General features: G+C 37.0%; 1 protein-coding gene across 1 annotated transcript; it reads right to left on the bottom strand.

Moving 5' to 3' along the window:
* Positions 1-1,370: 1,370 nt before the first annotated feature.
* LOC126100871 (selenoprotein S-like) lies at positions 1,371-12,270 on the bottom strand. Its single transcript, XM_049911537.1, has 6 exons — positions 12,098-12,270; positions 11,771-11,914; positions 11,439-11,545; positions 8,575-8,725; positions 6,915-7,003; positions 1,371-1,525 (listed from the first exon to the last, which is right to left on the bottom strand). Exons 1-5 carry the CDS (start codon positions 12,168-12,170, stop codon positions 6,921-6,923), a joined length of 558 nt encoding a protein of 185 aa, XP_049767494.1. The 5' UTR covers positions 12,171-12,270; the 3' UTR covers positions 1,371-1,525; positions 6,915-6,920.
* Between the last annotated feature and the right edge of the window lie 221 nt (positions 12,271-12,491).

Below are 12,491 nucleotides of genomic sequence, written 5' to 3'. Positions count from 1 at the left end.
CAATATGTAATCTTCTTGTTTAGTGTGTTTGCCCTTGACTATGCTATTTTTCTTACATTTGTCTGTTCCAAAAGCCATATTTATATCATTGCTGAATACTTCTGTTATCTTTAGTAATTGGTTGAGTTGTTGATTTGTTGCTGCCAGTAGTTTTAGATCATCCATGTATAGCAAATGTGTGATTTTGTGTGGGTATGTTCCAGTAATATTGTATCCATAATGTGTATTATTTAGCATGTTGGATAGTGGGTTCAGAGCAAGACAGAACCAGAAAGGACTATTATTATTATTATTATTATTATTATTATTATTATTATTATTATTATTATTATTATTATTATTATATCATGCCTGGGGCTAGTCACAGATCTCTTGAAACGGAAAACTAAATTTCTGTGCGCTCTGATTCTGGATTCAATTTATCAAATACACTACTAATGCAATCTACAGTATGCTCACAGTACAACTGCGGAAATCTTATAATTCTAGACAAAACGGGGACACACATAGAGCAATGAGATGACTGACTGACATCTTATTGCGATAACAGAACTGCTATGACAATTGTGCCGATCACTGTGCGCAAATGAGTTAAATAAGATCTGCTTATAGTTGATTCTGACACAGTGCAATAATTTCATGTAACACGAGTGGACAGAAAATAGTAATAAATGGAATGTCAGTTGCATTTGCCAGTCATTATATGTAAAGGAAGTGACTGTCATCCATTAAAAGCATCAACTGCATCCCCAGCATGAAGTTACCACCAACTATACATACAGTAAGTCATACTGGAGCAAAGGTTGTTGGCTACAATGCAAAAGACAGCTAAAGCATTCAAAATGCAGTTAATGAAATGTCAGCAAATATGAAACTGACTCATGTCAAATTTAGATTGCTGAAAAGCCACAATGAGTTTTCGCATAAATTATAGTTATAGTCTTTCAAATGTACTTTATATACATAAATACAGAATCATTTGTACAGAACGGATGTTAAGGATGGAGTGGAGGGCAAGAGGGAGCATATGAGATGAACATTGGCTGTTGCCACTGTTGCAAGATGCCCTGTGGTGTTGGTTGGTTTGCTGGTTTGTTAGGGGGGAGGGAACCAAACAGTGAACTCATCAGAGTCACTGGATCAGGGGAGGATGAGGAAGGAAATTGGACGTGTCCTTTCGAAGGAACCATCCTGGCATTTGCCTGAAATGATTTAGGGAAATCATGGAAAACCTAAAGCAGGATGGCTGGACATGGGTTTGAACCGTCATCCTTCCGAATGAGAGTCCAGTGTGTTAAGCACTGTGCCACCTTGCTTGGTGCCCTGTGGTATTCTTCACTGTAGAAATGAAAAGCAGAAGATGACCTGTGTTACATATTTCTGTAAGTATTTATTTACATTTATTTATTATTAACAAGTATGCTGATAAATAAGACATCCACAAATTATCACAGACTTTCAAATTATCAACACACAGCTTTCAAGAGCTCAGTTGCACTTGCTACAGTTCCCACTCAGTGCCATCCTGGAATAAATCCAAAGAAAAATATGTTCACAATTTATATGTTTGACTGAGTGATAACTAACAGATATAAAACAGCATATAGAAAATAGACAAGACACAAAAAAAATTAAATGATGACAATTAATGTGTGAAATCTAACTAAATTAACACTACAACCACAACAACATCAAGTTTGCTATAACAAGTTATATTTGTTACCACATTATGGTCCTAGTCACTTTTGTACAGTTCATATTGAATATGTGACTTCCATGTGCGGTTTTAAGTTCTTACATTAAACTTTGAGATAATGTTCATCTAATGTTACACTGCATAAACAAATACAACATATCAAGGTCTGAAACAAAAACAATACATGCACAAAATCAACAAATATGGAAGCCTCATATTTACTTAATGTAACTGGAGCAGTAGCTAAATTATTTTAACTATTATTCACATATGTAGACTTCAGTACATTGGTTATAATGTAGATGAAACTAAGTTAAAAGGTAAAGCTGTCAGCAAAGTGCATTACTGGGAATGGTAGTAATTGAAAAGGTATGTCTTGCATTCCTCAGACCTCTGCACTGAGTTACCAAGTCAGTTACAGGGGGGACTTACTGTTCAACATGAACACAGCACTTTCATATTAATTATCAGTGCCAGAGGCAAAAAAGTGTAAAATGACAGATTAAACACTAGAACTAACCAGAGAATGAAGCCAGACCTTTAGATATGTAGTCTGGCAGTTAATCACAGAGCCATCAAGCTGTGGTGTTAACAGAAACTAACTGCAATAAGTGTGCAAAAGGTGTGTAACTCTCCAGATGCAACTATGGAAGAAATACAGAAACTGCTTTACTATGTATACCACCTACATCATCTTTTCTTTGATGCATGCTTTACATTCTTCAATACTCACTACATGATCACCTGGACAGCCCTCCAAAAACTTGGCACTATATGTGATATTCAGGCATCATGTAGGTTGACAACATTTTCAGTGGGAAATCTGTATCTTGCGATTGTGGTATGCCCACAGTTGCAACACGAAATAGCCTCCGGCTTTGACAATGTGGCCTTGCTTGAGACAAATGAAACAAGTTACTTTGTGATTGGGCAGAGTCAGTAACAAATTTCAATATAAATGTGGCCTGCACTTGAATTTGCCACTGACGTATGTATTTTGCACATCTGGTACATTTTTATCTTAACTCTTTATAAAGCTTTTGAAGTCTCTATCATAGTAAGTCCTGGATAACAATTACAGAGTTTGCTTTTAATTTCAGAATGCCTGCAAAGCACTACAGGGATGCTCCATAGGGCCTCTTTGCTGATGGTAGACTGTTTTTCCCCCACAACCACTCTATTCCTTCAACATGCAGGAAGACATGATCAGAAACACTTGTTACAACTAAGACTATACTTCTAAGGTAAAGTGCTTTGCAAATTATCTAAAGCCATCTTAGTTGTGCGGGTACTACTACTTACACATGCCATACCCTTTCCACTGGAGGTATCTTATTTGAAGAATTTGAAACCTTGGTACAAATATGACCAACTAGGGAAATAAAGTCGCATCTTTAAGACTGATCCAGTTATTTAGAAAAACTTTAACACCACTGAGGCACACCCAGAACTTTTAGACTAATAACAGTTTCAGCTCAAAACTGACACCGTGCAGCACATCCTGAGGTTGAAGGAATTTTTCTTTTTACTCCCCTCTTCCTGTAGCTCAATGTTCGACATACCACACCCCATGACAGACACTGCAGTATGCCTACAGCTCACAGATATAGAAGACTGACAGAATATACAAGTTCTCACTCAATAACTAAGTTTACTAGCCCCTCAGCTAGACAAATGGTAGTTTCCTTAAGCGCTTCCTGAAAAGTAATGCCTCCACATTCGTAACTCTTCAACTGTTGGCAGCATTGGTATGCAGCAGGTACTGGCTTGTTCTGTAGCCTTTTCTCTTGAGCTCCAGTTGGTAGAAATTCTAAGCACTGAACGGTTGTATTGTTACAGTATAAAGTATGGAACCCTGCACACACGGTCAGTCACTGAGATTTCAGCAATGTGCAGTCATTGAATTCTTGACAGCAGAAGGTGTCACCCCAAAGGAGATTCATCAGAGAAAAAGAGCAGTTTATGGTGATCGTGTTGGTCGCTGGGACCAAAAGGAAAAGGAAAATGTTTTCCTGCAGCATGACAATGCCAAACCACACACTTCATGTGCCACCACAGCAGAACTTCAAAGACTGAATCTCACCATTGTACGGCATTCTCCACACAGTCCACATTTAGCACCGTCTGACTTCCAACTGTTTCCGATAAAGAAAGACATCTGCAGGGAAATCATTATGCTTCTGATGAAGACGTTGAGAGAACTGCGAGTCTGTGGTTGTGGAAACAGAGTGTCCACTTCTTCCATGATGGCTTCAGAAAACTTTTTCATCGTTGGCAAAAATGTTTCCAATTGGCTGGTAATTATGTGGAAATTGAATATTGGCAAATAAAGATCACATTCTAAGGATTATTTCTGCATTTGATTTATTAAAATATTCCCATCCAAATGCAATTAACGAAGGTGGAGGCATTAATTTTCATTCAACCTTCGAAAATTTAAAATAAATATAGGACTGCCTATTTACTTGAGAATTCTTTTGTATTTCATATTATGTAGCCCATCAGTCCACGGTGTTTCAAGATTGGATTAATAAAAGTGAAGAAGAGTCTAGATGGTGGTTTTAATGCTTCATGTGTTCTACATAGAATGCCCCACTTAAATACAGAGTACAAAATGTCCATACATGCATGCATGCATGCGAAACTGTCAGAAGTCATTCTTTGGGATACGGGTAAATGCGTGAGCCACACTGGCTAAATGTCATTTACGTCATCAAAGTATTGCCCCATCATGTGAATTTGTGCACTTCATCATTTTGTGCTACGTTCGTACTGATAACATTAAGTCTCATTACCCATGATTTAATGGTTCCAGAAATCATTCTTGAGTAGTTAATTCAAGTATCAGTTTGTTATTAACAACTCTGCACACAAGCTGGAGCACAATACTCTACAACATAAAAGATCAAAGCAATGAACAGTGTCATCTACACTATGAGGCACGAAGCGTTTCTTAATTTGGTTCTTATACCTCAATCTTGAGTTGGTGGTTGCATTATGAAAGAGAAGGAGTACTAACAGCAGTTCCCCAGGAGTCTCATAGTTTGACCACACTTTTTTCTCTTTGATTAATTGTCAGAACAAAAGTTTTAGAGGCTTCATTTTTGTTGATACTATGATTCAGTAACCTTTTGAACAAGTTGCTCAGAGTGGCCTCAGTTTGAAGAAGCTGCTGCTCTTCTGGCAGCAACTGAAGTATTACTTATGAAAGTCTTAGCAATGTGTGGAGTTGCTTTGTACCTGGGAGAGTGATATACTGGAGTACATATTGGGGGGAGGGGGGGTGGCATTCACTGATTTTCCCAGAATTTCCTGGTTAAAAATATACTTTTTCTAGGTGAAATTGCATTTTTTTCCATGTGAAAATACACTATACCTCGGTGAAAGTACATTTTTTTCCCAAGTTAAGTGACAATATACATTCCCCTCGTGGCTATGAAACATATCAATACTTTGAATGGTAAAGGCTTTATACACTGGTGTCAAACTGCCTGGTAACTGCATATTTTCGTATTACAGAAGTATAAATATGAATTCACTAAATACAGCACAGTAATTTCGGAACACAGAACAGCAAAATACAAGAAGTGTGATGCCAATGATACAATACAAAAACAGATCATAGCAGCACTCTGAGCGGTTTTGCAGTAAACTTCGAATTCTGGAAAATATGGCAGGATAATATGTATTCTTGCTTTGCAGAATGTAACTACTAGATGACATTTTCTTCAAGAAAAGTCGAGCTTTCACATATAATACTGGCTGGGGGGGGGGGGGGGGGGGGGGACAAAAAATGAGTTCGTTTTTCTGAATGTATGGTTAGGCAGGATCCTAAGAGCTGAACTTAAACTGCAGCAGCAGAATATTTCTGACAAGTACGATTTTAAATTTCACTGCTATGTACCAAACATCTTGTTGGTCACCTGGTTGAATACATGTTCTATTGAGCACTTTGACATTTCCACAGAAAGGCAGATTACACCCTGGCCATTTTTTAAAAAGCCAGTTATACTTTTTACCATTGTTATTAACACTGAAGATTGGTCTTTTAGCTGTGTTATCCATTAAGGTATATCAAAACATGGATCTGTCAGTAAAATTTTTAATGATGTCATAAATGGTTGGTCTTCTGTGCCTGAAACGTTTCTAAGTGGCTGATCCTACAAGTATTAAGTTTTGTAAGAGTTACACACTATAATTTAAGAAATTAATCACACACTCTCATATATAACATAATATGTCTTGCATAAAAGGAAATTTACTTTGAAGGGAATGCTTCTCAAACATTCACAATATTTTCCAGTGAGCTGTTTGAAATGTAATTGAGATGTCACATTCATTGAAAGCAGTTTGCTGTTACGAAGAATTGCATAGTTTTCACCATAAAGCCCTTGACACATTTTAGTGTCAGCACACACTTGTATGTGCACTGTGTTGTGTTGTTGTAAACATAACTTTTTCTCTGCTACTAAAGTCTTATTGTGGTGTTACCTCTTGTTTATGTTTTATTGCTGCAGTATTACTCTGGAGTAACAGACTAAAGTCAAACACTTTAACAAAACACGAGTTCTTACCAGTCAAAATTACAGAAATGTAACTGAAAAGTAAAATAATGAAAAATTCCCAGAATCCTAAAAAAATTCCTGGGCATTTCCTGGATGAAAAACTTCCCGCATCTTTTCCAGATTTCCTGGAGCATATGCACCCTGTATACTGTTTCCAGAAAGTGATTAAGAAGCAACCAACCAGGCCCTCAGGCAAATCAGTGAGTGTTGCAATCAAGGCAGCAAGATGGACCCTGCATAGGTAGAACCAACAGAAGTGGCTTGAGAACGTTGATGTTGATATTTACTTGCATTTTCTCTACAATGATTATTACTGTTTAAATATCAGATGCATATAAACCTGTGTTATAATTATTTCATCATGTGTTAATATGCTTGTTCCTTATAAAATAAACAACATATTCCATCCAAATAAAGCTACAAAAATACCTCTACTGCTCTCACTAGCTATAATCAGTATAGAAAGGTGTAAAAAGTTACTTTCTTCAAACACACTTCCTAAGTAAATACCTAAAAATGAATCACAGAAGTTTTAATTTCTGTCGGAATGTTATGGGAGTCAGTTCTTACAATCACCAACTGTGAGCAAGAAACTGTTTAATTTAATCTTCATATGCAACTATATGGCATCATGACAAAATACCTTAACTTACCACTATTCATCCACAACCACCAGAAGGACAGCAAGAACGTCTTGGTGGGCGATAGCCTCTGGATCCACTGCTCATTAGAGGATTATAATCTGGAACATTGTGTCCCAACATTCCTGTAATTTTACTTGTTAATATTTATTTTGCTTAGTTTACAAAACAAACTATTTTGTTTAGGGTATGTAGCTGTAACAATCATTACAAGTTTGCCACCAAGCGCTAATATCTTCGTTTCTAAAACCAAACTAATAAAAATTGTGGCATGAATAAAACAAACGAGTTTCTGGAACAGAAACAAATTTAAAATTTTCAGTTTACATCAAATTAAACCAGATAGTTAACACAGTTAAAACTACTGACAAAATTACAATCAATTTTACTAAGTATGGGCATGAAACTTGCCATTTAATAGCAAGTACAACTTTATTAAGGCATTCCAGTATAATGCAGAGAAAGGGTTTTCCAGTCAATGACCTCCTTTCCTGCATGAGACACACTGCCTCTCTGTAGAAGGCACATTTTTAGGAAACACATCGGAAGAATTTCGAAAGCCTGTCAAAAGGTAACAGATACCTTACAAGTTGGCACAATGGAAACTAATTGCTCTTATTAACAAAATGATACCATACACCCACTGCTTGGGTCCATTCTTCACCTCCAGTTGCCAATCACATGTCTCACATACATAAAGTATCTAGCACTTTCCAACAAGGCAGCTAGTTATCAGAAAATGCACAGTTACAGAACATCATTTATAACTCCTGTGCAGTAAACAATTCGCTAATATTTAAAAATTCATGGAGCAGTGGCCAGGGGATGGGCAAGGAATTTCTAGTACCAAAGAAATTGAAATGACGTTTAATAATTTGCTTGTGGAGAGGTAATGAAGCACAAGAAAATGAAAGCTGGCAGATATATCAAGAATTTAGAAAATAGAGTTAGATTAATTTCACCATTTTAATGGGCTATTAATTCAAGCACAGGGTATATAAATCATGAAGCGAGGGGGAGGGGATTAAAAAATTGTCAAAAAAAGAATCTTATATTTTATGAAGACATCAACTTGTCTTCATGATGGGTTCTGGCAAAAATAAATGTTAGAATAATATCTGTAAAAACATTGTTTTGGTAGGTCTTAAACCAATTGCCCTTTCAGCACTGAAGAGGGGGAGGAAAAATAGTGGGACTTACAGCAACAAATAAATTGCTTCCATTTAATACGCATGATCTGGTGAAGGGAGCATGATGGAATGAAAGGTTTGCAAAGCACTATATAGTTTCTGCTGTTGTCAGGTTACTTGTCCTTTCTTTTTCCCCCTCCCACTGTCACAATTTGTGGATAATGGGTACCACATTTAAAAATCCGATAGCGAAACTAAGGATTACATTGTTTTCTTGTTTCATAAAATGTGGAATACAAGTAAGTAGTTCATCTCTTTTCATTTCTGTTGATTTAGGCTAGTTGAAGAAAGACAATAGAGCTAACATCAAATTCACATAACAGGAAGGCTAACCTCCAGAAAATGTGTTTCAAAAGATGAATTGGAATACGAAGACAAACACTTGGGCATTGTCACTGTAAACTTTTTCTTTTCATTTTGTTCATGATACTCTTGCCAGTGTACTGAATGCTTTACAGTACTCTGAATGCAAAATAAGTTACCTGATCTCAGTCCTGTTGGCTTCTTCCTGCTGGCATTTTCATCAGTGCCATTATTATGAGAATCTTGATCCGGTCTCTCATTTAGTCGGTGACCTGGATGCGATGTTCCTTCCTGTCGCCGCAACCATTCTTGTCTTTTTTTCTCTTCTAACTATAAGAAATTATAGAAAGACCAAACACCATTTACAAAAGTTAAGAAAACAAGAAGAAAGTAAAGGAATACAAACTGCATGTACACAGTCAATTTGTTGGAAAGTTTATTTATAATTATGAATCTCCCACAAATGAGTGTAGCTAAGATCAGTCTTGTACACAGATAAGAGCGTAGAGTGGAAGATGCGGCACGCTGAGGCAATGTAGTAGTTGTGGAAAACAAAGAAGAGAAGTACACATGCCTTGTGTTTAAAGCAGTTTTCCAGGGACTTTGAAAGAAACTATATGAAAAAGGCAACAAGAGGGAAAAGTGAATAAAAAACATTAATAAGAAAGAAAAGAATAGAGGCACAGTAGCATGAAAGTATAAAAGAAATGAGCTGAACAACAGAACACATACAGCTTGAAAGACAAGAACTGCACAATCATATGGTGAACAAAATTAATAGTTGCCATTTGAGAAATTTTGGGGAGCTGGTTTTGTGACAGACTAGTACCTGTACAGCACAGCCATCAAACACATGGCGAAATCAACTGAGCTCACTTGAGTACTGCTGAAGTGTTTGGGATGCCTACCAGAACAGATAACACATACACATTGAAGCAATTCAAAGGCCTGCTGCCACGTTCTTTATCAGTAGGCTCAGTCAACATGCAAGTACAGTAGAGCGTCGATTATCCGAAGTAATTGGGGGACATGGGTGTTCGGAAAACTGGTTTGTTCGGATAATCGAACTGCACATGTTTATTTGCCAAAAAGAAGTACTGTACAGTAAATTTATTCATAAAAACAGGCATCTCTTTTAGGATTACAAAGTAACGTACAAAGGCAACTTCAGTAGGAATATATAGTATGTGGCACAGTTTATTAAACAAACATATATACATATTACATACACATTTTGCATGAACAATACACACAGTACACAAAATTAATGTTTAAAAAATCCTTTATTTTGATCTGTCTAAGCAAGCCTACACGCTTACGAGCAGCTGTCACGTACGTTTTTCATTACAGATATCTGAAACTGGTCACTTTCATCTTGGGCTTCAAACCATCGCAAGGCAGTATCTAAACAAGTGAACGCCCCAGAAGCTGTTGGTACGCTTTTATCTTCCCTTTCTGGAGCACTGATTGATGAGATGCTGGCAGCATCATCTTTATCAGTGACGACGTTTACAATCTCGCTGTCCTGCTTGATTTGGTGTCCTGGATCTGCATTATCGATATTCATCCATTCATGAACGTCTTCTTCATGACATTCGTGGCAATCTATTGCTTGGTTTTGGAGTGAGGGGGATGATGGACGGTAGGGTGGGAGAGTAACAGGTGCGAGCGAGTACACAGTTCGGTTGAGCGGTCGTTCGGTTGACCAACATTCGGATAATCGACTCTACTGTATTATGAAGCTGCTACATGAAAAATGGAAATACCTGGAGGGGAGACTATATTCCTTTTGCGAAACACTAAGGAGAAAATATATAGAACCAGCAACTGCAGTTAACTGCAGAATGGTTCTGCTGCCATCAAAATATATTTTGCATAATGACCACAAAATAAGACAAATTAGGGCTCTTACAGAAGGATAATACATAGTCATTTTTCCCCTCAATCCATTTGTGACTGGAACAGGAGGGGGAATGGTTGTTAGTGGCACACGGTATCCTTTGTCAGCTGTATGATGGTTTGTTGAGTATGTATGCGGACAGACAGCTAACAAATGATGAAAGTTAATGAGAAAAAAAAAAAAAAAAACATTGAAACCAATAATTCTGCAAAGAGACAAGGAGATTACAATTAGTGACAGCACAGAGGCAAAAGCAGTGAGGAAGTGAAAGAAGTAAGAGAATTTTCTCCAAAGCCATCCACACAACAGTAATCACAGCATTCCCACCTGCGACATAGCAATTCTTTGAGGAAAATCCAGATCATGTGAACCTTAAAAAAAGTTGTAAAATTGCATAATGAATATACCTCTTAACAGAGTGTTAACAGTATATTCCAGTGGACAAATGGTAATATCGTCTAACTCAGAATATAGCAACATTGGTCAAAATAATCTCTTAAAACTGTACGAGTTCTACATTCCTATCTTAGCATTCTCTATTCCAAGCGAGCAACGGTCTAGAACTGAGGAAATGAAATTTTGGAAAAAAAATAGACATACAATAAACATGTATTCAGATAGCCAAAATAGCTGCTGAAATTTCTGCAGTTTACAAGATTTTCACCAGAACAATCATAATACCTCCCTCCCCTGAAATATTGAGTGTGAAGACAATCTGATCCGTAGTACAGCTCAAGGTCTAAAAAATACAGGTATCACTACTATCTTAACTGTGCAGACAGTTACCTAGCATTTATGAGAACATAATATTTGTTGATTTCCAAACTGACAACCACATTGTCACACTTCATCTTAGCCCTCTGGCTACACTATAAATCAGTTGGTGTATTTTTATTTCAGAGAATGACAGTTTTCTAAAACAGATATATGACAGTATCACAGGCTATCATATCAAGGCAAACACAGGGAAATTGTGTGCACGATACTTCAAATATTTTCTTTCACAGAATACCTGAGGAATAGTGCTTGCAATAATAGTAGTATTCACTTCTGAACCAGACATGATATAAATTTCGACAACAGTTTTACACGGCTGCATTTCAGTGTTGGTCCAAATTGCTGAAATCCTAGTTACAAACATACCTCTTTCCTCTTCTCTGCAGCCTTGGCAGCTTCTGCCGCATATTTCTCCTCCAGGCGACGTCGGGCAATCTCGATAGCGTCCTGTCTCTTATAGATGAGGTCTGGATCTGAAAGTCATTCTTAAATTCTTTCACATGAAAGAGTGATGTGATGACTAGTTATTAGTTTGGAAAGGAAGACGGTGCTTTTGCTTAAAGTTTAGTTTCGTGAAGCATTTATATTACGGAAACATAGTTGGAGTATTTGTTACTGTAATACATTTCTACAAAATTATAGTAAGGTTTACTTTCGTGCATACTTTTAGTAGATCCCTGTTTTCCCAATGAACTAACCTTTGTGGTACTTAGCAGCAAACTGCCTGTCTTCCCTGTCTTTCAACCATTTATACACGTGGGGTTTGATTTTGCTCCATGCATACAGGCACAATAAACTTGCACCAAGGATATACCATCCATAGTTTTGAAGAATATCAACACCTGATAACATATATCAATTTCTTTTAAATACATTGGTGGGAAAATGCACACAGCATTATAGTGTAAAATATCTGACGTTTCACATGTATTCAGAATGCAAATAAAAACAAGCGAATTGCGATATTAAGAATGACATTTACGAACATTATTTTCGTAACACGAAAATTAGGAACAGATACCAACCTGCAGATATGTAAGATAACAAAAACGTTGGCGTTGTTTGTTCTAACGTTTCCTGATGAACAGCGCCTTCCATACTTCAACAGGGAAAACTTCCAAGGGGAATTATCCAGAAATGATGTTGCACATTGTGACGAAATGATGTTGACACATGCAAAAACAAATGACATGAACACTGCTGGCTTGACCTGCCATCTGTAGGCATAAATGGTAACTGTGACACGACAGCGAAATTTGAAAGACGTAATGGCTGTGTCATAGACAATCCGTGAACTATTGCAGTAATTTCATCGCTTATGGACTTACTGAGATAACAAACATATTCTATTCTGTTAAGGCTACTTGCATACATACACAAAACATTATACAAACCAACCTATTCAAACACAGAAGCTAG

This window comes from Schistocerca cancellata, chromosome 9 (genome assembly GCF_023864275.1).
Source record: "Schistocerca cancellata isolate TAMUIC-IGC-003103 chromosome 9, iqSchCanc2.1, whole genome shotgun sequence".
In the NCBI taxonomy this organism is placed as follows: domain Eukaryota; kingdom Metazoa; phylum Arthropoda; class Insecta; order Orthoptera; family Acrididae; genus Schistocerca; species Schistocerca cancellata.
The sequence above is the reverse complement of the archived record's forward strand: the minus strand, read 5'-3'. Positions and strand labels throughout refer to the sequence as shown.

What these genes read in the sequence shown, in the direction of transcription:
- LOC126100871 (XM_049911537.1), bottom strand. Translation starts at nt 12,170, where the DNA reads ATGGAAGGCGCTGTTCATCAGGAAACGTTAGAACAAACAACGCCAACG. An exon ending in TGCTGCTAAGTACCACAAAG is followed by an intron (nt 11,546 to 11,770) that starts GTTAGTTCATTG and finishes AATGACTTTCAG; the next exon opens with ATCCAGACCTCATCTATAAG. An exon ending in CTGCAGAGAAGAGGAAAGAG is followed by an intron (nt 8,726 to 11,438) that starts GTATGTTTGTAA and finishes AATTTCTTATAG; the next exon opens with TTAGAAGAGAAAAAAAGACA.